Genomic DNA, 26,428 nt, shown 5'->3' with positions numbered 1-26,428 from the left:
ACAAATCATGAGTCATTTTCACGCTCTTGATTTCGGTTGATTTGTTAATGAAGAAACAAACTATCACCGACGATGACCCCGGGTGAGAGAACAGGAAGATGTTTACCACAGATCATTTTCCTAATTGTTTAAAGGCACCACAGAGCCGGTGCAGATAGACTTGAGGAATGAAGAGTGAAACCAGTAGTTACAACCGCTCATGTATTGGAAGGCCTCCTTAGTTCCGTGGGTACAAACCAGTCGGCCAACATTCCTCCCTCACACAGGTACCGTAGCCTCAGGCTTGGTAAAACACCAACACTGTTTACAAGCCACCGAGAGAGAGAGAGACAATGATTGTGTTTGGTTTTCTGGGTACTTCGGTCTGCAGATGCTGTAAGATGACGATGACTGTAGTTATTTCTCCAACATCTGGCTTCAGAATCTAACCCTCACTGTGGTCATGCCATGTGTAGCTACAGTGGTTAAGTTATCTGATTGGCTCCAGCAGGTTCTGAACACAATTCAATGCAGATGATTGAATCAATGAAGACGTGCAGACGGCGTATGTGTAGAAGAAAGAGGGACCTTCGATTAGAGGCTGATAACTTATCTCACCACGTTAAAGACAAACAACAAAACAAATCCTGGATACGCTCCTAGTTTCACACACACGCAACATTTTATGGAGATCGGTCTGTGAGTGGTGGCGCTGACAAAAACAGACAAATGACAACAATTAAAACGTGACCTCCTTAGCAGACGTAATAAAACTTAATCCAAAGTGCCTTGGGCTGAAACAGAGAAAGAAAAACAAGACCAATGACTCAAGTTCAGGGACGGAACCAAGCGATGATCTACGTTCTGTTCCAGATGATCGTTAACAGCCGTCACGGCACATGACGACTCCGACGGTCATTTCATTTACTTTCTGCTGACGCCTGTGATACTTTACTTTTCATCACAATGACTAATTTCCCCAAATAGCAGAGACCGCACAGTTTTGATGTTGTGCTACTGACGCTATAAAGTCTTATTCATCCAACAGTCTAGACCATGTGCGTCACACACTGATGATGTCATCAACAGGAGGCCAGGCAGCTCGGTTCAGGTGTGAACCGGTGCAGCGCTCGATCTCTGGGGCAGGTTGAGACTCGAGGCAGCTGTATGCAAAAACTGCTTCCAGATTCAAATGAGATCGTTTTACACACTTCACCTCCTTTAACATCTCCGACTGCTCCTCACTCTCGTCACAACTCCTCCTTTAAAGGAGCCGTGTGTTTTTTAGTGTTTCCTTTCCTCTACTGTGTTGTTTGAGTTCTTGTAAATGTAAAAGTCCGGACATGTTCCTACTGTATTTTCTCACATGGGCCCACTTGGATATTTTCTGGACATTGGGCTCCAGTGAAACTGACTCAGACATTAACACTGCTACACACAGCCTCTCCAAAACATTGTGAAAATGTTAGTGAGCTGAAAACACTTTTTAATTTACATATAATTTACACATTGAATGTTTCTTTGATTGACTCTACGACTTTGCACAAAAGGTCTGTTCATCTTGGTGTCATCCCAGGACAGCGTTTCCTATACATGAACTTTTAAATGTTTTGCATCCCTACAAAAGACGGGATAACCAACTGCACCTTTACGTCTGCCTTTCATTTGCCTCCACTCTCCTCAAGTCATCCGTCTCTCTCTGTATCTGAGCGGTTGGAGATTCCCTATCTGAAGTGGTTACACACCACATAATGACAGAGCACGCACGCATGCACACACAGAGAAAATCATATGGGGTGATTAGTGAAGGAGCAGATGTTTACGGTTATGAAGTTTCTCTTTCCATTCCAGTTTATTATATTTTTTGCAGCAGTCAACAGACGGAAAATGAACTGAGAAAAGAAAGACAGGAACAAACTGTACGACAGAGAAAATTATTCAAATGTTGCGGCAAAACCTGAGTTTTCCAGGAAATACCTGCAGCCAAACAACTGATCAAACTATAAAGTGAAGTCTATTATAGTGAAACTGTGACACAACAACATCTGTGATGTGTGTCTGCACACAGAAAGTTGTAGGTTGAAAATAACCATTTTGTGAGGAGTAGTTTTAGTTTAGTCCGTCTGTGTCCTTACTTATTATATGGAGTCCCCACACACACACACACAACTGTACAACAGGGATAATTATAATGTGAGTGTACAGAAACTGTTTTGGTACACTGCAGGAAAGGTTCTGTTCTCATGGTCGTGTGTGTGTGTGTGTGTGTGTGTGTGTGTGTGTAGCCGTGGCTGTCTTTGCATTTTTTGTTTGCTTCCCTAAAGTAAAGTAAAGATGTTGGTTGTATTTTTACAGATTTGATCCGTACATATAAAACGCTACTCACCAAGTTAATACCTGAGAGTCAGTGAGACAGACTCAAAAGAAGACAAACTGTGAAGCCATTGCTCAAAACATCTGTTGTAAACATCCATCACAGTTTAAAGACCCATTTTATGCTCAAACCTTCACTCACTGTGTCATCGTGTTCCTACAGTTGTGCTGTACGATGAGGGATTGCTGCTAACCTTTCAGACGTCCTCGCCTTCAGGCTGACCTCCAAATATAAGTGTTTTACATCAACTGGATACGTTTGCTAGTTTATAGCCTGTTCAACCTCGTCCCATATTTCCTATTCTGTCAGATTCGTGGTTGTGCGTTCATATTCCCACATCTCAGAAGATGAACTGTCTTTACCCCCTTTTTTCACTTCATCTCTGCTGCCAAGTCACTACATTTATGGTTTGTTGCAAAGGATAAAGAGCCTGGGAATATTTACATATCGTGCATTTTTATTCCGTCATGACTCTAACATACAGGAAAATCAATCTTAACATGCTAAGTGAGGGTTGAATGCCTAAAGTTGACCAGTGTGCATATTGAGAAGTGTCACAATAACACACAGGAGATATGGTCAAAACTTTGAAAACGAGAGATCCAAGTTGCTGAATAAAGACTTCAATCAATTTCTAATTTATTTTGTGCTAGAACTGTCGTCACTAACGACCGGACTGAGAGAGACGAGAGAGCAGAGCGGAGAAAAAAAGTAGAGACCGGAGGAAGGAGGAAAAGGCACATAGCAGAAAACATGTTCGGAGATGTTAAACCCACATCAGACATCTCTGTTTACCATGGGCGGGTCTGAAATGAGACTGTGTGTGTGTGTGTGTGTGTGTGTGTGTGTGTGTGTGTGTGTGTGTGCGTACGGTCTATTTCTGTGTCTGTGCACTGGTGTGTTGGATTTGTCGAGTTGGAGGACAGTGAGGAGATTTGTAGAAAGACCTTAAGGTATCATTTTGATCTGTGTTTGTGTGTTTGTACACGTTTTCAGGCGTTTCCATTCTATTTCCTCCACATGAGTGTGTCTGGAGTCTGACGGGCTCTCAGTCTCTTTGGGCACGGGATGGCAAGAAAAGGTGCAACCATGGTAACCACGGGGTGTGTCACCCCGATGGTGGGGAAAGGTGTTGCCTGGGCAATATGTCTCAGTTGCTATGGACAGAACCAACACTTCAAGCATCATGACACAGAATCCCCTCAAACAATCTGACTGTGGTACTGATTCAGAGACATTACAAATAAAAAACTATTTTATCTAGTTTTTAAACTGAGTAAAGTCAGAGTTGCAGTATTTCATCTTCTTCCCGACCTTGGAAACCCCTCAGATATACACTCGTACACCTTCATTTCCGTCATCCAAGCAGGAAGCCGCTGCTTTTATGTATGAAACTTCCACAGCATTGTTTCCTCGAGGAGAGCCCTGTCACTGTATCTGAAAACATCCTGTTACTCATGTCTGTAAAATGTGAAATGGCTCCATCCTTTCACACTAACGCTGATCTGTAACATTTACCACCTGATGCACCAAACAGATGAGTAACTTTCACTCTTTCATGATAGCAGGAGGTTAAACTCTAACTCTAACTAAAAGATGCAGTTCCCAACTTTCACGTTAAAGGAAACTGCATAAAACACGGACATGTGGCAGTTAAGTCAGCGAGGACGCATGTTTCAGGGGGATTATGTCTTCCCTCTGGGTGTTGGGTGACAGACGGGAGGCGGAGCATACCGTCACACAGCGGAGATCTGAAAACACTTATCTCAGCACAGTGAGGGCAGGATCACACAGACTCCTTGTGTTTGCTGTGGAGGATTATCTCATTCTGTGGAAGATGGTTTTTATATTCAGCAGGTGGCTTCTTCCTCTGAAGTAAACTAGCTCAGGTTTCTGCAGCTTAGCTACTAATGCACTCTCCCCTTCCTTCTTTTTTTTTTTTTTTGCTTTTGACGAATAAAATAACTGGACTGAGGCTTTTTATGTTGCGTTGTGCAGCTGACAACCTCGTGAAAGTGAGAGGAAGCCAAGGTTGGAGGTGACTGATGTTCTTCTTACCTTTTTTCACCTTCTTCTGCAGTTTGATGGTGTCTGACGATTTCTTCTTGATGTCTGCCCTGGCTTTTTTATACTCTTAAATAAAAAGAAAATGTGCAGAGAGTGAGGGAAATGGTTTTGTCTGTGCAGGTTTGTGTGTGTGAGCATGTGTGAGCATGTTTCATACCTTTGGCGTGATCTTTGTCCAGCTGACTGGCCACTTTTTTCCACTCCTCCATCTTCAACTCCAGTGGAGTGATGAGACTTTCTGAGAGAGCTCTGATAGAAAATCAAAATAAGAGTCTCAGTCATTAAATGTAAGCCCTTTGTTTTTTAATTAATCCTATAATCTTTAAGTCTAAGTTTAATTTGAGCTCATTATTCTCTGGCAGGTTGAATTTGATCTCATTAATTACCCCCGTGTCAAGGAGGTTACATTTTCACCTCGTCTAGTTTGTATGTTCGTAAGCAAGATTACACAAACACTATTGAATGGATGAAGCTTTCTCAGATAATAATTAATGGATCTTGGTGGAAACACGGAGGCGTTTTTATGGAACTGACACACGAGTGGCTTTAGCTGAGGTTTGTGCTCTACTAGTTATTCAGGCAGTGCAATCATTTGCAATATTGGCTGTCACAACTACACAACGTACCTGTGTCACACATTTTATCTAATGTGTTAAGTCTGCATGAGCTAACATGCATGTGTGTGTGACTGCAGTTAAGTGCAAAGGAGGACAAAGTTAAGGAGAGGACTCTGCAGTGTAATTTACAACAACACAGTTTGGATAATAACTATAATTTACACTGTTTGACGACCAAATCAGTGACTCAGATAACGGGATTAAACTGTGGAAGTCTTGAAACGATGAGGTGTTTATGGTTCTTTGTCCGACTTATTGAAGCGACGGAGGCAGAAAACTAGAAGCACAATGTGGAGCAGTCAAGTTAAAAACGTAAGTTCGTCAAACCAACAAAACAGATGAAGACCTCAATGCTAAAACATATTTCAACATGTTTAACTGAACCCGATGTCGCAAACATCTTAGACGTCAAGCAATAAAATGTGTGTGTGTTTCTCTGATGAAAGACAGAAGGACAGAGACAAAGCAGCAGCGACAGTGATGACAAGTGAAACCAGGACAACCTGCAACTCCTGCACTCTCTCTGTCGCACGCACTCACTCACTCACACACGCACTCATGCAGAACGAGCGTACGTTGGTTATGAGTAATTATGGAGTCAAGTTCCCACATTGTCTGATGAGTTGTCATCACGCAATCATTTACACCTTCACCTGCTTCACTTGTAAATAACACCTGCAGCACAGCTGTGTGTGTGAGTGTGTGCGTGTGAGTGAGTGAGTGTGTGATTATGTGCGTGTGAGTGTGAGTGAGTGTGAGCCTTACGTAGTGAACAGTTTGAGTTTGGACTCGATGCTGCGGTGTCTCATACACATCCTGGTTAGCGCTGAGCCAATCTCCTTCGTGGCACCTGGAAAACAAAACAACAGAACATTCACATGAGTTTTATTTTGAAAAGAACCCAAAATCGGCCTTGAAAAGAAAATAAAGCTCAGTTTGAAGCAATGAAACTACAAAATAAAATGCAAGCATATGGCAAAACTGGGTCTAATACATGTAAAGATTTTAAATATGGAAACTAAAATACTGTCAAGAAGAATTTGCTTATAAACAAATTAGGGCTGAAACAATTACTCAGAAAATCTGTGTGTGTGTGTGTGTGTGTGTGTGTGTGTGTGTGTGTGTGTGTGTGTGTGTGTGTGTGTGTGTGCTATCATTGCTTCACAAAGTGGTATTATGGAAAATCAATCTGATTAAGTTCGACGAGTGTTGTAATGTGTTTGGAAACAATGGGTGTGTGTTCGTGTCTCATTATGTTCATAAATGATGTAAGAGATCAGTGCGTTTCATAATCAGCCCCAGTTAATTGGATGCAACATTTTCACACACTGATGCACTTCCTGGGACAATACAAACTATTGTGACTACATGCAAACACACAACACACACCCCATGATTTTTCAATCAAACACATTATAACATCACTGCACATGATCACACACACACACACCTGAACTCATATTAGCTGCTGGACATTAAACATTTCTTCAAATGTGTTGGAAATGTTAACTGAAATGTTGACAAAGCCAGTGAGAGAAGGAAAAGAGCTGCATCACTTTCACTGTGGGTCGTCGGGCATCTACACACACACACACACACACACACACACACACACACACACACACACACACACACACACACACACACACAAGTCTGTATGATACTTCTCACTCACACAAGATTGTGTTTCAAAAACTTAACCACTAAAATAATTTGCAGATTAATCAAAATACTTCTGATTTTCAGTCACGGGGACATTTGCTTGTTCACATCAGTCTGTGATGGAACAAAGTGACACAGCACATTTACACTGAAGAGTCTGAGCTGTTCACACTCACTTAACGTGAAGATCTAAATCTGAGAGCTGCACAGGGACGGAACACATGCGTGTGCGCACACACAGACACACACAGACACACACAGACAGACAGACACACACACACACACAGACACACACAGACAGACAGACACACACACACACACACACAGACAGACAGACACACACAGACAGGCTGCAGTGCTGACTCACGGCTGAGTTACATAATGGAGGGAACAAGCAGTGAAAGATCAAGTGTGTGTTCATCCGTCATCTCCAGTGATGTCAGGGTGAAACTAACTTTACACACTGACACTCGTTTTATCCAATCACTCCATCCATCCCTCCCTCCTTCCCTTTCTGTTAACGTAGCAGGACTTCTCTCTCTTTTCTCTTTCCTTGGTTCCAACAAAAACTCATCGGTCCTCCATCTGCCTCTGTACGGCCTCTCCTCCCTCTCTCATTCCCCCTTTGTCCTCTAACCGTCCTCCTTCCCTTCTCTCTCTCTATCTCAATCCTTCACCCTTTTCCTTTCCTCCTCCATCCTGTCGAGACTCCTCAGAAACAAAACATTAATTATCACCTACACATGTGCAGTAATGTGGATACACACACACACACACACACACATGTGCAGTAATGTGGACACACACACACACACACACACACACACACACACACACACACACACACACACAGGTATGCAGCTTGGGTTAATCGTTAAGGTGTGGCGAGGTGTGTTTGCTGTATTTGCCTCTCCCTCCCTTTTGCACTTAAAACCGAGCACAGAAAACATTTAAAGTCTTTAATGTTGCGATGACAGAGACGTCTTGATTGAGTAGATGTTCCGAAAGTTAGTCATGCAACCTTTTCAGAGACATGGTCCAAACCAGTGACCACAGTGGATAGGTGGACGTCACAACATTGTCTGAGACTGCCTGGCCAGTGTGTTTATAAGTGTGACAGTCAGTGTGTGTGTGTGTGTGTGTGTGTGTGTGTGTGTGTGTTAGCCAGGTGCTGAGCACTGTGGGCGTTTGTTGTATTTGTGTTCAGACATGTTTAATGGATCTCAGAGTCAAGTGGAGATGACTTGAGAGAAAAATGTAACCTGACAAGATCAGACACACTTGGTTCAGGAGTCAGTTTGTTTTCGATTCCCAGAATTTGTTTTGTTCTGGTTTTAATGTGCTGCTGATTTGCTTCTCTGGAAATGATCTGTCCACGACCAAAGAGAAGCGTGACATTGGATCATTCGTTCCTGAACACACTGCATGATCAAAAGATTGTTCACTGACCGTGTGCATCTGAGACATGAAAACAAAATCTGTTTATATACTTCCTCATAAAGCATTTGAAAAGCAGATCTTATATTTATTTTTGATGGGGAACTGTGTTATTTCACTCCATGTTCTCCGACTAGATTCCTGTTCTGCTGGTGCATCGCTACCTCACTTGGCACAGGAGCACTTCCTGTTGATGAAGCCACTGGCAGGAACCATGTGTCACGTCACACGTGTGACTGTGAACGTGCTTTCACAGCATTTGCATCAAATACAAACATCGCCACACAGCGCGAGGTCGAACAGTCCACAGGGCTCCTTAAACCTGCTGCCACAAAAGTGTCTTTACTAAGAGCTTTACTGACACATACTGATGAATAAACTGCAAACACAGATTCGTACTTTATCCGAGGAGAGTCACACTGAACTCACACGTATGTGTTGGATTAATGTGTCATGCTAGCTATCAACACGAGAAATACAACAGATGGACACACAGGTTTAGTAGCTGCCTCGGCTTTCATAGGACAGGCAGACGTTTATGTAGCATAGATTTCTGTTGATGTATTTTAAATGTGACTATTAATGCAATAGCTTTATTCTATGTTGTAGTTTTTAAACTAGTTAGATTTGCACCATTGTGTAAAACATTTTAAAAGATATGAATGATTTCACCTAAACGTCTGTGGGTGGAAAGAGAATAAGAGGAAAATAAAAAGCTGCTCCACTCGTTTATAATTTACCTCCATTTTCCAGCAACACAAGGTCCGATAGACAGAGAGAGAACTGTTCCCTCTCCTTCTAAACCCAAACTTTCCAGCTTCAATCTCCTCCTCACCGTTCATAATGTGGCCCTTTCAGAAACGCATGTGAGAGTGTGTGTGTGTGTGTGTGTTAATTTCTGTCGTTTTCTCCGCTCCCAGGTTGTTCCTGTTTTCTTTTCCTGTGAGTCGACTCCCTGGCGTCTCCCTGAATGTGAACATCTGCAAATAAACTTCTGTTCACTGCAAGAATTAATTTTCTTTCATGTGGAATTCATGTGCAGGTACTGTTTTCTCCTCGAAGCGGAGCACTCGCTGCCGTCGCTGCAGTTCGTGTCTCTCACACATGTAGCTGGCGGCAGCATTATAGCATTAGCATGCCTAATAGGCTCTAATTTGTGAGTGTGTGTGTGTGTTTGTGTCTGAGAAACGATGCAGAACTCCTGGACATGATTTATTCCTCTGCAGTACAAGTAAAACCTTAGTGTATAGCCAGTCTGGGGGATTCCTCCTTTGTAGCTCTCTGATTGTGCATCAAATCCAGACTGATCACAAAGACAACAACTCCAGTCTGCAACAATACCAGCCCCCAACTCCTCTCTCTATCTTTATATCGATTAACTGACCGGCTGACCAGTCAATCAGTCAGTCAGTCAGGAGGGGGGGGGGGGGGGGGGGGGCAAACCGATTCCAGGCTCCTCATTTCTGCTAATTCTGCAGCAAACTGACACACACACACACACACACACACACACACAGCTGACCTTAGGAAACTAGATAAAGTCAGCACCCAGTAGGTCGTCTTGTGATCTGTGTGTGTGTGTGTGTCTGTTTGTGTTTGCGTGTGTACTTTGAAAGCCACATGATGCCCAAGACGTCAACAGTTCCTCGGCTGCCGGGGAAACCAGTCATGAGGAATCACCAGAGAGGAGACAAGAGGACCCTGCTTTCAAAATCAGCTGATTGCGACAAGATTTATTTAAGATTTATTTTTAGATCTGGTTCTGTTCTAATTATCACTGATGTCTGCAGTTTTCTACAGAGGTCACTTCGTCTGTTTGAACTGAAGCTACCATGCTAACCCTGAGTTTTTCCTTGAAACCAACAGGGAACCTGCTTGGGATTTTTTTTAGGTGCCATGTGGCTCTCGCTGTAAAAAAAGAAAATACTTGCCCGCACTGACACAGCATGAAGAACACAGTCGGTCTGAGGCATAAAAAAACACTGATCAACTGCAGTGAAACACATTTTGACACATTCTCACATGGAGAAGCTCCCGCGTGACGTGTATAATATCACTGGCGTGCCCGGATGTCCTCCTGTCAGTCTGTCTATCCTGATAAACAATCTTCAAACATGCCGTGTTTTCCAGCAAGATGAGAACACGGACTTAACCATGGCAACCAACCACGGAACCCAGAGAGACCCACCAGACCGGTTCTGACACACAGAGACACATGCGCCCACACAAAGTTCCCTGTGGGTGTTTCTGAGAGGCTGAAGAAAACATTTAAGGGTTTTTCAATGCTGAAAGGATTTATCAACACAAAGAGTGTGTGCGTGTGTGTGTGTGTGTGTGTGTGTGTGTGTGTGTGTGTGTGTGTGTGTGTGTGAGATCTATTGGCCTTCCTTAAATTCAGCTCTTCTTTTGTCTTTGTCACACTCAGCAGCTGACAGACATAAGAAGCTGAAGAGAGAGAATAGTGCACGGGGAGGCAGCTGTCAAAACACAGGTGCACGTGAATGCACACATGCACTCGCACTGACACACACACACACACACACACTGACACACACACTGACACACACACACCAGTGGAATGTGCTTGGTCAACAAATGGTCTGCAAAGGCTGTGATATCGCTGCACTGAGCAAACTGCTAACAGATGACAACAGTCCTGTGTCGACTGCGGAGCCAAGCAAGGTTAAACCTGTTGATTTTTCTAGATTCATCTGCAAATTATTAACAATCAAATTAATAAGAAAAAGTGTGAAAAACACCAGCAGCTGATATCCTCACGTGTCTTGTCCAGTATGAGAAAGTGTGTGTGAGTCTAAATCAGAGATAAACATGTTGACACCTTGCGGTGGGGGTGAAGCGTCGCTCTTTAATGCGATGACTTGCAGAACGTGACCCAAACTTCCCTGCAGCCGTTGACTGGACATGAACTTTCTGTATCTGCGTGTTTTAAATTCCTGGATCCGTCAACCTGCTCGGTCACTGCAGGTTAAAGTCTGCCAGCACCAAACTGAAGCTACATATTTGTGTTCTCTGCTCGCGTTTCTTAATGTGTGTTCCCTCTGTTCTGATAAACCAACATTGACACAAGACGTGACGGAGCAGGCCTCCACGGTGGGGAGCGGCCATGATTCACCTCCCACACACACACCCACATGTTACTGGATTCCCTTTAAATACCAACTGAATTCTGGGTTACATAATCATACCAGCAGATGACTGTCTTAACAAAGCACCGACACACTTGGTCTGGTTGTCTCTGCATCCCCTGTGAATCTATTCAGTCTGTCGGCATCACCCGGCCTCATTGCTGATAAGGTTGTGCACATGAGGTTTTGTTAATGTCAGAAGTCGCTCAGCAATAAAAATGTTTTATGTCTTCGTCGGGTCAGAAGTCTACAAGTCTGAAAATGAAAGAATCTGCTTGTCTGGAGGAAGTGAGGGAGAGGAGTGAGCTTATCAGACGACTGTAGCTCTTCATCCCTGTGAGAGGCAATGGCCTCCAGGCTACATTAGCAGCTACTAGCAAACCACAACCAACTCCTGCTCTTCTTCTTCTTCTTTGAGGTTTTATGGCAACTAGCATCCAAAGCTTTACATTACTGCCTTAAACGCTCCCTGTCCAAAACCACAGACTGTATAAAAAGACAGACAATGCATCTCCACTTCCTTCAGTTGCACAATAACAAAGCTAAAATGTGAGAGAAAGAGGTGCCGCCATTTTAAACTTCTTGATGTCAGTTGGAGCTCCGAGCTGTGTCCCAATTCAGGGGGATGCATCCGTCGGAGGACTCAGCCTGTGAAAGCGTGGCCTCCAGAGACGGAGGAGCCTGCCGTGCTAAAGTGGTCTCCTGATGACTTGATGATTTATTTTTGCCAGATTGCCCCTCTCTTTAATTTGCAGCATTCGCTCCATCTACGTAGCTTTTTTAATTATCTGACGATGTTACTGTGAAGCACTGTTTTAACATTGAAATGTCCCATTCGTGTATATTTGTCGAGGACATGACCTCAATACTGAAACTGATTGTCGTATCCAATTCAGAATGCAAACGCAAACAAGAGCATTTCCCGTCATGTCAGATTACTTCAGCACTGAAGAGCTAAGGCCGACCTGCATTATGAAGTGTCTATGTGTGAATGATAGTGTGTGTAACTGAATCCAGGGCAAAACAAAGACAGCTGTACACGAGGTCTCATTGTGTCACTTCAGAGAGCGAGAGAAAGGCAGCAACAGAAAAAGATGAGAACAAGATGAATGTGCTGAAAATGCCATGGTAATTTTCCTGGCACATTTCATCCTCCAGTAGCACAATCAATGGTTTGGCTGCATTATATTATTACAGACACGTGTGTGCACCAATAACTCCAGAAGTCCTCAGGGAGCGACTGGAGTTAATTAGTTCCCTCATGATGCAACTATTTATAATGAAGAGAGACAGCAACGAGAGACAACGATCACACTGTGACAAGGAACTTTTCTCCTTGGTCACTTATATGATGTATGCAAACAAATGTTTAAACACACACAGAGTGATTATTTTCCTGACTTGTACGGTACAGTGCATATCTGTGTGTGTGTGTGTGTGTGTGTGTGTGTGTGTGTGTGTGTGTGTGTGTGTGTGTTTGTTTACCTCTGGTCCCGGTTGCCATATCTGCCACCTTCTGAAAAGCATCCAGGAAGGCTCCAGTTACCACGATGGTTGTCCTGAATCAGAGAAAAACACCAAACACATGTAAATCCACTGAATACAGAAGTATTTCATTTAAATAAATAATAAAAATGTGCCAAATGGACTCAGTGTAAACATTTAACTCATTAAGACATTCAGTTAAAACCGGGAACCAGTTTATTAAAAGTCAGAAGCGGCTTTCAGACATGAAATCTCAAATCTGGATATTTTCCAGAAAATTTCCGAAGGGGCTGAGAAGGAGGGAGAACAAAAAACCTCCCGAGTAAGTTTCTCCAAATATTTTCCCAAACTTTTCCTGCCAGCCCCCTAGGAAAACTATAACACATCCAAGTGAGCCTTTGTGACAGTACAGCAGGAAGATGTCCAGAGGTTTCACAGCCAGCATGTTGATGATGGTGTGGACAGAGAAATTATTAAATCTGCAGTAGTGTAGACGAGGCCCGTTTGTCCTGATGTTCATCAACTACTCTTGACAGGTATGAACACCTGAGGAAAGCAACACACATGCACGAGACAAACGTTCATATGACTGACGAGCTGTATCGTTGCAGGACAAACTGCAGATAACAATGTGAGTTACGTAACCTTTATTTGATTACAACTGGGCAGAGTGAACCATAAAAACACAAAAGAGTTTCTTCTCTGGTTCAGATCAAATAAACGCAGCGGGAGGCCGACCACAGTCCGCAGCAGAGGACTCATCACAAACAAACCTCCGCTCGGTTTTTAAAAAGAAAAATAAAGGACTTTTATTTTGGTAGCTGGATTGGTGCAGAGAGGCCCGTCACCCTCAAAGGCCAGAGTGTAACTGGATCCCTCCTCACACACACACATCATCATCATCAATGGACGTATTGTTTCTGTGTGTGTTCCATTACCAGTCAGGTCCATGTTTCTATAGCTGCACGCATGCACACGCGCACGCACACGCACACACACACACACACACAGTAAGTAACCCTGAAAACCTAACTAAGAGGATCAGGTGACATTGCTGTCAATGGGTAATGTGTGCAGAAATACACTAAAACACACACACGCACCAAAATCTTCACAGTCAAGGTTTGCATTGTGTGCAGCGAAAAGGAAAAATCTCCAACTTTATCTTAGCCACAAAATAATCGAGAAAAGCACAAATGTCCTTGATGTGAACCAACAGTCGCAGAAGAAGACGCCAAAACTCTGGGGTTTAAACATCTGACGATCCCCGTCGGTGTTAACGATCCGGCAGCTCGCCAGGTCGCACGTTCATCAACAAAACACAAAAACTTCAATGGGTATCGAGAGAAGCTCTGGTGTGAAACTCAGAGCTGCATAGATCAGGTTCTGGATGACAAGTCAGGGTGGAGCTGCTAGTTGTGAAATTCTGCACCAGCACCAGCATAATTTCTCATCACTGAATCTACGGAGGAACAACGGATCTCCGAGATACTCCGAACCACCTGTCCGCCGGGTTCTGATGAGGTGACCAGAGGAGAACAAAGTGTGGTCACAGTCACGGAGGGGCTGTATGTGAGAATGCAAAGTTTACGTGCGTTGCTCTGGACATTTTAAGTAACATTTCCTGCCCAGCACGGAAAACATTTGGAAAATGTTCGAATGAGACCGTGTGAGAATACAGCAAGAAAATGTTGAGTATGTTTCCAACGCGGACGGACACACACCTGAAAGAAAACAAATATCTCCAGATAAAAAGAGAAGACGAAGACGTCAACTTGGACAGACAACAAGGTTTTTGGATCTTTTGCTGATAAGCTCTGGCGCTGGTCTGATCATGTGATTTCCGCAGCATCTACTTCATGTTTTGCCTCCACGCCTGAATACTTTGGACATTTTCCTGTTGTTGTGAACGTGTCTGATCTGGACAATCTCCTGCTGTGAAAGATAACTTCAGTAAAAATGTCCAGACCCAATGTTCTGGACATTTTTACTGAGGTCATGTCTGAAAACAGTTTTATTTGATTTGGTGTTTTATTCTGTTTGCTCCTCTTTTAAGTTAACTGATAAATAAAAAAAAAATATTCATGGCATTTTCACTTTGGTGCATACAACTTCTGCAGAGTACGGCCACTACCTGTATTGCTTTTATTTTCAGAATGAGAGACTGATTAGAAGTGCATGATAGACACAGTTCAGGGTCTGGAGCCTAAAACCTTTGCACAGGACTGTCAACGATTTCATCTGCACAACAATAAACACCACAACCTCCAGATTTGTGTTGGGTGCTGCAAGATCCCAGCTCCCAGTCCTCTACACTCGTGACTCCAACCCATAGTTCTAACCACACTCACTGTTTGTCATTTCAACCACATCTGCTGTGTCTACATGTGTTTCTGTCTGAGGCCTTCAGACTCGTCTACAGACAAACTCATGGGAATCATATGACGGATACTTCTCGTCTGAGCCACAGCCGCTCTTTGACAATAATCTAATTAAATGTTCTCTGGGACAAATCTGTTTAGACTTCATTAAACTATGAAGAGTTATCTGATGAAGAGTTGAGTTCATTGAAGCTGGGGAGTATGGATTCAAGTCCAGAAAATCCTGCGTAACTATCCCAGAAATGTTCACTGGGTTTAAATAAACAATTAAGCCGAACATAGTCAAGTTAATGTTTTTATGCATCTGATTTTAAAATCATTTTTATGGTGGTTTAATGAATAAACACAACAGTGGGGCTGGAGTCTTGATTAAAGCTTAATGTGTCTAAAGTGTGTGTCTGCATCTCTTAAGTAGCATTAAAGTGTAGTTTTAGTTTTATCAGTGTGGATGTCCCATTTGTGCCTACGTCTGTGTGTGTGTGTGTGTGTGTGTGTGTGTGTGTGTGTGTGTGTGTAGCTGGCTAATGGCCTGTAACTGGCTGCAGCAGGCACAGAGATGCTTATCAAAGTAAACTCGCCCACTGGGAAGCACAGCCATTATACTGTTATTAGACTGAGCCGACTACCGGGTCACTGTGTGGGTGACAGAGAGTCACAGTCAGAACACATGCAGCCTTCATGTAAAGCACCGAACATAACAATCACAGTACGTTTAGGACTGTTGGCAGGGTTACAGTCGGTCAGACCGGGCCAGTACACGCCCCTGAGGAAGTGTTTACAGTGATTACCTGCACCGAGGAGGTTATTTTTCCATTGTCATCTGTCTGTTGCAGAAATACACAAACACCGATGAGATTTTCATGAAGTTTGGTGGAGGGGTGGAGTATGAGCCAAGGAAGAACCCATTGAATTCTCGAGTGTATTTGATTTCCTCTAACATTGTGAGATTGGGCGTTACCCTGGGTGGAGGGATGGACTCTCTTAGTGACCTTCTACTTGTTTAAAATGTTTTAATAAAGCTGCCAATAACATACCTGGATTCTCAGACCAATGACAAACATCCTACCGTTCCTGAGTCATGTTACATTAACACAAAAAGAATCAAAAATACAGAATATTCACTGACTGAGATTTGGATTATTGAAAATCTAATAAAGGAAAACCTGAAAGAAACCAATAGTTTTGTCAGTGACACTATACAGTTTTACTTGTCTTTACTAGTCTTAGTGGGCGTTGAATGAAAATAGAACAAGATGTGATGAGATAACATATTCCCATGAATTTCATCTCAAAGATTACAAAGACACAGCGATGACATGAAAAAGTAATCCAACAGGAATGTGCACGCATTTGATTGGCCAGTAAAGCATTTTAGAAAATAACATCACTCTAAATTAAGCCAGATTAGTGTTTTTCACCGAACATCCCTATGCTGAGTGTTTTTGACCGAGTGCTGACGACCTGTGCGTGACCCCGACGCAGCTTTCAGACCAAATGTACAAAGACTTCGTGAGACAAGCCATTATGTCCAACTGAGAGATCAGCTCGGTTCTCTCCAGCGTGGCAGCAGACCAGTGGTTTTCAACCAGTTTGCACAGTGAGTTAAAGTAAACAGAACTTCAACCCCAAAATATATGGATCTCAATAAAGTCCGACCAATGGGATTCAGGCACAGGAGGCAAGTGTCGTGTCACAAGAGAAGAGTGCACACGTCTACTCTTGACTCCCGGCAGGACATGAATAAAGAAACATATGCATGATAAAATAAAGTATTTAAAATACCAAGTTGGACAGTTAATAATGTGATGGTTTACATTTAGTTAGCAGTTTGGTGCTGCACTTTGCCTGAGATTTGATCTCTATGATAATATTGACTTGAGGTTCAGTCTGGGGAAGGTTCTCTACGAGGTGATAATACATCTCTAATGACCCACTGAGTTTAAATGTGAATGCATGTGTGTCTTACCTGAGCTGTGACTGCAGTTTGGCTCCTTTGGTTACAAAGTCCTCCCATGTCGGATAACTGGCCTGCAGCGAACACAGATAACACCACAGACATTAAATCCACAATAGCATCACACCTACAAGTTTAACTGAGATACTAGAAATGGTCCTTCAACAATTTGTGCTTCATAACGATAAACCTCGGACGATTGTGTGTTAACGGACAACAGGAGAAATCTCTGAATATCACATTCCCCCACAGCTGAAGTATGAGTGTTTAAAACTGTGAGGGTCACTGGATTTAACGGATATGAATCAGAGATCAGATCGAAATGAAAATCAGATTATATGAAATCCACTAAGTGCAATAAAAAACAAAGACATTAAGACAGGGCACAGTGGAAACGACTAAAAATAATGCAGAGCAAAGAAGGAGCAGGGCAGAGGGAGAAGAAGCAAACGAAGAATGTCAAAAGAAATGAAAGTCATTTGACAGGAAGACATTAGGCTTTATATTCAAGTTTATGAGTATTATGTATAGTAAGCAGTATTTTTGTACTCTAAGTATCCAAGACAACAAACTGATAATCAAAATGTTTGCTTCACTCTCTGTCGACTCAGCTCTGGGTGTGACCTCTGCTTCTTTAACCGTGACTGAACATCACGTTCCTTTTACAGTTTTTGTTTCACCAGCAGCTCGGAACGGAACAGTGAAAGAAATCAACAGTCGACTGCGTTGTGTTATTTTTGGCTTCTCTGGGTTTCACGTGAACACAGATGTTGCCGGGTCTCGGGCGAGCCAACAACATACAGAGCCTATCACAAGCAAAACAGTGCTGCTGTCATCCGGCTGTGATCGATTTCCCCATGAAATCCTGTTTTTTTTCTTCAAAGTCATCTCAGAAGTTCTGGGTTCATTTCAGTTTTATATCTGGCGTGAATTTCACTGGGGTAATAGAAGCATTCCCCTAAAGAATTAACTGAAATGTCAGAATAAAGAAAAAAATATGAGGGAATAAAGTCACGACAGAATGATGTATGGGGGTGGGACCTACTTCTTCTTCTGTTATAGATTTGCTTGTATAATTGATGAGTCAAGAATGAAAAAGGAGAAAAAAGCTCATCACAATCAGAGAGCTCAGGGTGATGTCTTCCGTTTGCTGGTTTTATCTGATCGGTGACTCAAAACTCAAGAATATTCAGTTTACAACATGAGACTCAAAAGCTGTGAACCATCAGGGAAAGCTGGAAATAGAAAACTAATGATTGTGTATCTTATTAGCTGCTGATTAATTCTGTCTTTTGACTCATCATTTACTTTTTCAAATCTTGTCACATCCATACAGCTGACAAACACACACATTCACATTTGACTACAGTGTCCACCTCAGAATATCATTAAAGATCTCGAACAACGTTTCTACACTTTGCACGAGCTGTCAGAACTTCGGAAGAAGTCTGACCCACAAATAAATCCATGAAGTTTTTACAGTCCTTGGCATACGCTGCATATTTGCATGAAATATTGATAAAAAACAGAACAACACATTGAACATCTGTTGACATCTGTTGAAAAGCTGTACATGGAAAAATAATGCTATTACAGTCTTGAACAGAAATTAGATTATCTTAATCTGTAGGAGGCAAAATGCTTATCTGTCTTTTTGCAGCTGATTGATTATGTAATCTAAGGCTGCCCCGTGCTCCAGGGTCTGACCTTGGGTTACATCTGCGACCAACAGCTGCTGGTGCTGTGTTCTGGTTGCTGAATTTAAAATGGTTGGAAATGAGGAGTGAATCCCACTTTCTCTCGCTTTATTTTCCTGAACCCAGTCACCCTGTCTGTCCTCTGTCTCTGCTGGTCCACCCGAGAGAGAGGATAATACCGATTTAACCCTCAACACCACACCATTAGCCTCTTAGCTCCACACCGCTAAAGCTGTTAGCTGGCCCCTGCTTCACAGCTAGCCAGGCATGCACACGGCATGGGGCTGACAGGTTTACTAGCTGCAGGGATTTAGCACTGCATGATGAAATACTGCAGGTGACTGGCTGAATGCCTCTGTGAACAACTAACAGTAACCCTGCGATAAATGGAAGAGGAAGGAAATGAATAGGAAAGAGTTGCACTCCAAGAACTTAATCGATCCCCGCAGAGGAGGAAATAAGTTACGGCCAGAACAAAATGTGTCGTGAAACTGAATCTAAGATGAAGCACATTTGAAACTTGGAAGTCATTTTAAAGCATTGGTACGAAAGAAATTATGTTTTTGTTGTTGAAATCATCAATGAACTGATGGAACTGAGTAAATAAAGAATCCACAATATGTCGTAGTCTTTCCGAAACTTTAACTCATGCTTCAGTTCTTTGGTTCAGTTTGATCTTCGATTCAAATCAAACTCTTATGATTCCATTATATTTGCCAATGTATTAAAAAACATAATCAGCTGCAAATTACATTTCACTCTGTTATTCATAAATAAACCAAAAAAGCAAACCAACGCTGATATCGATGTTATCAGTCAACTATTATCTATGATGTTATAAGAGCACTCAAGGTCACGGGGGGGGGGGGGGGGGAACTGTTGAGCTAAAAACCAAGATCACACAATACAAAATGTCTCCGCTGCTTGGATTTCAGATCTCGCAATGCAGCTCTTGTTCCCTCACTTCTCGCCTAAACCTTAAATTCTGCCAGGATTTGTTGTGACTGCCAGGAATGTCACACTCAGTCGGAGACAAAATATACCAGCCCTGGCTCTCCAGCAGGCCGGGCTGAAAACACCACAGAGAAGAGCACCGGGCTCCAGCTCGGCACAGACAGCTTTAAAGCAGCGGTTGCTAAATTAGGGCCCCGGGCCCCACAAAGGTCACTCACGGCGTCCGCGGGGTTCCCAGAGACAGCTGCAAACAAAACAGCCGTCGACCATCATCTGGCTGGACGGATACATTTACATCTTTGCTCTGCTTTGTTTCTAGAGACAGAGGGAGAACATCTTCTTAGTGAGATGTTAGTCTGAGAGAACAGTCGGGGGTTTGATTTGATTATTGTTTTCCAGGAGGTGAATAGACGGGTCCTGTCTCAAACACGTGTCTATCAAACCTTTTAAAGTTTTCCGACGACAGCAGGAAGCTCTGTCAGGTCATCTATGCAGAGAGCGCACCACACATTCACCACTCTGATGAATTTCCAGGTTCAACTCTTGGACAGGTCTTGGAAACTTGTGGTGGGCACTTGTCTTACACAGTGTTTCAGTCATTAATCCCAACCAGCTTTTTACCTAAAACACCGTAGAGCCGAGTGGAAACCGTCACGTGCTCCAGTAGCAGTGACACAGTAAACCCATTCACTCAGCGCCGGCTCTGTGTATAGAAGACATACAGCGCTGTTATCTTATCTGCTTAGTCAACCAGACAGCATGACCAGGTATACAGTTACTTTAGTCAGTGTGTGTAGTCGTTAATCCTACCCTGATAATTCCGACTTGCTCTACTGACCAGCAAAGGGACAGAGATGAAGACAGAGCTATAACGGAGGGACTGACGAGACAAGAATACTTTCCTGAGTCCAGACTGACTCGACAAAGACCAAGTCAACTAGTCAGAGAGTGAGCTGCCAATTCATTCAAAGAGCCATGTTTGGATCTGAGAGGAACAATTATTGTTCTTCTTCATGTGTTTTCTTGGTTAATTGATTAAATGTTGGGTCTAAAGTGTAAAAGTGAAACGAACAGAGGGAAAACCATTTTCATTGTTAACTAGTGTGTGTTTTTAAGTCCTGTTTAACTCCTCATCTTGTACAAAATCATGCTAAGATATTCTGCATGCAAGTGTCACTATCCAGGGATCAAAACGCGGAGCTCTGGTATCAAGGTTAATGGATTATAGGTTTTCAAATTTTGGGGGGTTTGTATTTAAATGATCCGCTACTGATTCTTAAAATACAGACACAGAATTTTATTTAACATGTACATTTGCCCTCAATGTTATGTTTTACTTTGTTGGCTAGTTTTAAGTGGATTTGTGAGAAACTGAATTATTGCAAATGTGAACAGAACAGTTGATAATTATCTTCATAGCTTTGGAGATGGCTGCTTACATTATCCACCTACCTGTTGAAATCTTGAACATGTGAACCTGCTGCAGCTCCTCTGCAGCCCAACCTGTGCTCCTCTTAAAGATAAACGTTATCTCACAGAAGTATAATCCCCTCACGTCTCACCTGACACTTTCACCGTGCAGCAGCCAAACACATGATAATAATGAGCCAGAAAACAAAAACTGCTGTTCCACTTCTTTACCAGACACAAAACAAATCTCTTTCACCGCCACCAGAGGTTATTTCTTAATCTGATGTTCCATGTAACAGAACTAAAGCTGGTGACGACAGACAATGGAAGTCTGTCATCGAGCGTTTTATCTTACACTTCTCTCTGAATTGTTGGAGGAGGGGAATTTGCCATGTCTGCAGTGACAGGGAATATTAATGATCCTCTTATCATAAATCAAAGTCTCACAGAGCGGAGAAGCATTTGCTCAAAGAATGCGGCCGCGCAAATTCCTCAAAAACCAGTTTCAGAGTGAAACCAATTACACAAGACAGAGGTTCACTATAAAACTATCGCCAAGGTTACGGCCATTTCGGAGAATAACATTTTGCATACACCCTCATAAAATATAAATATGTCAATACAACACAATACATTGCAACAGCCCCACAAATTGAGCAATGAAGTTTTCAGTAAACTTTAGTCAAACCGGAGGGAACTAGTTCATATGCTGGGGACTATTTTCAGCAGCGGATTAATACACTAATTTGGTGCTTAAGGGGGCTTTCACACCTGCCTCGTTTGGCCCAGACATTCTGACCTTTCAGTTTAGTCTAATCCAAAACAAGGGGCATGAACGGTAACTCAGACCATGGTCTGGACCAACGGACCAGAAATTAGTCCAAACCAAAAGAGGCGGTTTCGGCCTGCAGCAAACTAAACCCCTGTTCTGTTCTGGGATCTTGCCCATGGACACTTCCACATGTGAAATGCGGTGGGAGTCTGGAATTGAACCGTCGACAGATAAGCGGGTGGCCCCCCTCGGCCTCCTGAGCCACAACCAGCCCATAACTGACCAGATCAAATGTAAACTATCAAAAACATGAACCAGACCATGATCCGGACTTTCAGGTGTGAAAACACCCCGCAGTTAGTTTTTCCAGAGGCAAGAGCGTCTGAATCAAACAATAAGAGGAACAATAAGAAAGAACCTCCCCAGAGTTATTGTTTATTATAAAGCACTACTTTCAGATGTGTGTTTGTTGCCTGATAAAGCACATTTGAACTTCAGAGATGTGCGTCCGACTTTCTGACTGCCGTGTTTCCGACAGGCGACGTGTTGAAGTAACTGAGCTGAGGCAACAGAGAGCGAGGGACAGCGAGCAAGGTTGAGACTGTTCAAACAGCAGGATCAGGGGTTTGTTTAACGGTGTGTTTGAGCAACACTGGTTAACTCAAAGAAAGAAGACAAAAACGGACAGAGAGAAAGAGAGAGAGAGGGGAAAGTAGACAGGTAGGGTGTGTCAACATCAAGTTAATGGTTTGTTCAGCTCAGTCGACTGCTTGGTCCTTTATCTGAGACGTAATGAGGTTTTCATTAAGTGAGACAAACAGAAGTGAACGAGGACTTTCCATTGCTCTTCTTACATAACTCAGTGTTTCTGTTCTTTAATACTGACAGGAGGCAGATCACCATATTATTCCCATTTGTCTGCATGTAATTCTTTACACACCAGAGCTCATGATGAAGTTCAGTTTGATCGCGAGGTGGGAAGTCGGCTGGAGCAGCAGCAGGTTACTAACAAACTGACGGACATGAAGTCAAACTGGAGAATTCCTCAGTTGCTCTCATATAAAAATACAATGAAAATAAACCCACTGAAACATTACATCATGATTAATTAACACTACATACGAGAAGCCTGTATTAAATCAAGTGTGACAGAGATTAAAGAACACAATTCTGGGACAATGCTTTTGAAGACTGGTGATTAATCAGCAGCTGAAAAGTCGTTATGTTTCACTTTGAGATTAATTATTTGCATTAACTTGATTTAAATCTGATGTTGCTTGCATGTGAGTCTTTCAGTTTCCCTCCCTGTACTCTGATCTCAGTGTGAGGGCTCAGAGGTCATAAAGAAGACATTGAGAGCCTTAATCAGGAGAGCACGTCTCATTAAAGAAGAAAGCTGTGGAATGAGGAAACAAACGCAAGTTAAGGTATTTAACACGTGATGGATTTTCCTCCTTTTGATGAGACTGGAAAGCAAACACGTCCGTCTTCGTCTCAAATTATCACGTTGCAAAAGCAGATGAGTCCCGGGTTACTCTTCCAGTATTGCTGTTCACATCTGGAACATTGACTGAAAATAATGCGTGAGAAGAAACAGAAATCTGATGATTGCATCTTTCTGAATTTCATAATAAAATAAGAGGATAGCACTGGGACAATGCACAGTACACACATCCCACAGAGATCCTGCCATATCTTTAAAAATGTAATTGGACAATTGTGGATTTTCTGCAAAGTTAAAAAGCCCAAATTGTCCGAGCCTCCTTACAAAGCGAGAAAATACCTCAGTCCACAGCTCCATTCATTTAAAGAGCCTGTTTGTGCACAGCTGTTAAAGAACGCTGGCTTTCAGCAGGGAGGCTGTTCCCCATCGGAGAAGGCACAACATCACGTTGAGGAAACAGATGAACCACAACAATATTTGTCAGTATATTGTAAATGCACCTGCAGTTCATTTTACTTGCCAGTTACTGGGATTAATCATTGCATGTACTGCACTGGAATGTGTTTTCTCTTGTAATTCAACATCAGAGACTTGAATGTTTTATGAGTCCAGTGAGTCCAGCTGTCATGAACCAGCAGTAAAGTGATTTTCTCTGTCTCCCTTCTCGCGTCTCATTTGTCTTTTAGTCACAGTGCCCTCGGTTCCATTTGGCGTGGAAATGAGGAAGTAAATGACAGCTGATCGCCATGTGACTTTTGTCTGTTTCTGTTGCTTTGCATCCTGTTTGTGTGTCTCTTTGTGTCGGTTGTGCATCTGCCGCTAAAGTTCTACAAAATCTTTAAATGGGTCGAATCAAAGCCAACGTGTTAAAACTCCCGTTCCTTGAAGATCTTTAATAAACACTGCGCAGAAGAACAACGACGATGAAAGCGTTCCAAACATTTCACTCAAAATGAGACAATTCCAAACTTCCACCAATAAAATTTTTCCTTAAAAAGCTTTAAACTTTTCCAAACATTAAGTTATAAAATCTCCAAATGAAAAAAACCCTCACAATGTCAAGAACGCTGTGGAGATATCTCCGTGTGCAGCCGTGTTTTATAAATCCACACCCTCTATTGAAATCCACTCATCCTTGATGCTTCACCACCTCCTGCTCCCCGTTGACTCATGTCCATCCATCCCTCCTTTCCCAACTTCAATCCATGACTCAACACGTCAGGTAAGAGAAGCCTTCAAACGTAGTGAAGTATGGCAGCTTTCTTCCACTTAATTTAAAGAAATATATAAAAATCTCAGTGTACAGCAACAGGGTTACATATGTGAAAAGGTACAATTCGTGAAAATCCCTTATATACACAATATTTTCACTACGTCTGAGATTATTTGTCATAATTACCTTTTTACCATTTAAACACACTTTAAAACAATATATTTATTTATAGCAATATTATACTTGCACATCAATTTATCAACGTGTAGGTGATGTGAAATACTGCTGATGTATTTGCAGCCATGCTCCAAAACTTGTTCAACTATTCAACATTTTAGATTATTGCCACACATGATAAGATATCGTTTTATGATTACGTGGCACATAAAACTAAATACAACCGGCGATACTATCAAACATGTGAAGCATAACATGGCCGACGTTGTATGTTTATTTCGAGGCATTCTCATTAAGGCGTTACACGTTTTACCAAGTTATGGGTATCGAACACACCTATATTCACCTGAATCTTCCTATTTCCCCATCTGCACGGACCTCTCTGAAATCACCCACACACCCAACTATCAGGAGCCATAAAGCATATCAGTGCTGTGATTAACCATGACATCACATTGTGGTTTCTGATGCAGGGTGTGTTTCTGTATGTACCCTTACCTATTAAACACACACGCACACACACACACACACACACACACACACACACACAGAAAGGTCTGATTAAAAAACACAGTAATGAAGCCAAAACCATTACTTACAGTGGTGGGTGTAGAAACTGAGCACGTCTGCAACTCACTTCTAAGACCCATTTACTATTCAGCAACACAAACAGACACACACACACACACACAGCTGCCGTGCCATCTCATTTTCAGTTTGACTTTACCTTCAGTACATAGTATTGCAATATTGTAATGAGGAAAAGAAATGTAATATTCAATCACTAATCGGGAAACTAAAAAGGAGAGAGGAGTTATTGGAGAAACATACAGCCGAGGAGGAAGGAGGAAGGAGGAAGGAGGGATGACCATGACAAGAAGACCACGTTGAAGAGAAACTAAAAATAGTTGGAAAACATGGAAGGGGGGGGAAGAGTGAGGGCATGACAGAGAGTGAAGGTATGTACTGAGCATGTCAGGATGGAAGGATGGAGCGGAGGGGAGGGAGGGAGGAGCGTGGAAGGTCGATGGCTCATAATGTCCGCCCTGATACAGCCGAGACAAATCAATAAGTCGTCTGTCTCTGTCCAGTGGAACTCTGAAGGTCCCATGAAGCTTCTGCAGGACGACAATCTGATGATAAAATCTTTCCTCTTTAAACGATAAATCACAACATGAGCTGTAATCTGCATTAAGTCTCACTGTGGCGTCACGTCCACTGACTGAGTGTCATGATGTCCTGAGGAGACATTCATCTGAACAGCAACTCTACTTAATTAGACATGAGTGAGTGTGTGAGTGATTGATTCAGAGCTCGTGGCATCATATCCTGGTAGTTTACCAACATGGCACGGAACCAATGGGGGCACTCCTGCCATCTGCCCCATGCAAGGATGCACACGTGTGCATGCGCACGCACACACGCACACACACACACCCTCTTTCCTTGTTATCTGACAGCAGAAGTGACTCGTGTGCTGCTCACTGTTCTCACCACAGGATGTCTGCATGTCCCGTCACGTTTCATCCAAAACGTTTGAACAAAACGAGACCTGCACCACTGTAGTCACGTCCTTCATCTCACACAGATCCAACCCGTCGTCTCTCGGGTAGCGTGTGACTCCACCGTCCGTTCCAATCGGGGTTGAGCTAAAACTCA

At 42.7% G+C, this 26,428-nt stretch overlaps 1 protein-coding gene across 4 annotated transcripts in view; it reads right to left on the bottom strand.

The window, feature by feature from the left end:
- Positions 1-26,428, bottom strand: part of mtss1 (MTSS I-BAR domain containing 1) — a 42,478-nt gene that overhangs the window by 12,347 nt on the left and 3,703 nt on the right. For all 4 annotated transcript variants that reach the window (XM_069531409.1, XM_069531402.1, XM_020105792.2 and 1 more), the window contains exons 2-6: positions 17,115-17,176; positions 12,768-12,841; positions 5,803-5,887; positions 4,578-4,669; positions 4,412-4,486 (exon numbers count right to left, since the gene is read on the bottom strand). In XM_069531409.1, the coding sequence (XP_069387510.1) occupies positions 4,412-4,486; positions 4,578-4,669; positions 5,803-5,887; positions 12,768-12,841; positions 17,115-17,176 (388 nt within the window). The remainder of the gene's footprint in view (positions 1-4,411; positions 4,487-4,577; positions 4,670-5,802; positions 5,888-12,767; positions 12,842-17,114; positions 17,177-26,428) is intronic.

The sequence above is a fragment of the Paralichthys olivaceus genome, chromosome 2 (assembly GCF_024713975.1).
Source record: "Paralichthys olivaceus isolate ysfri-2021 chromosome 2, ASM2471397v2, whole genome shotgun sequence".
In the NCBI taxonomy this organism is placed as follows: Eukaryota; Metazoa; Chordata; class Actinopteri; order Pleuronectiformes; family Paralichthyidae; genus Paralichthys; species Paralichthys olivaceus.
This window is presented reverse-complemented; position numbering and strand designations above follow the sequence as displayed.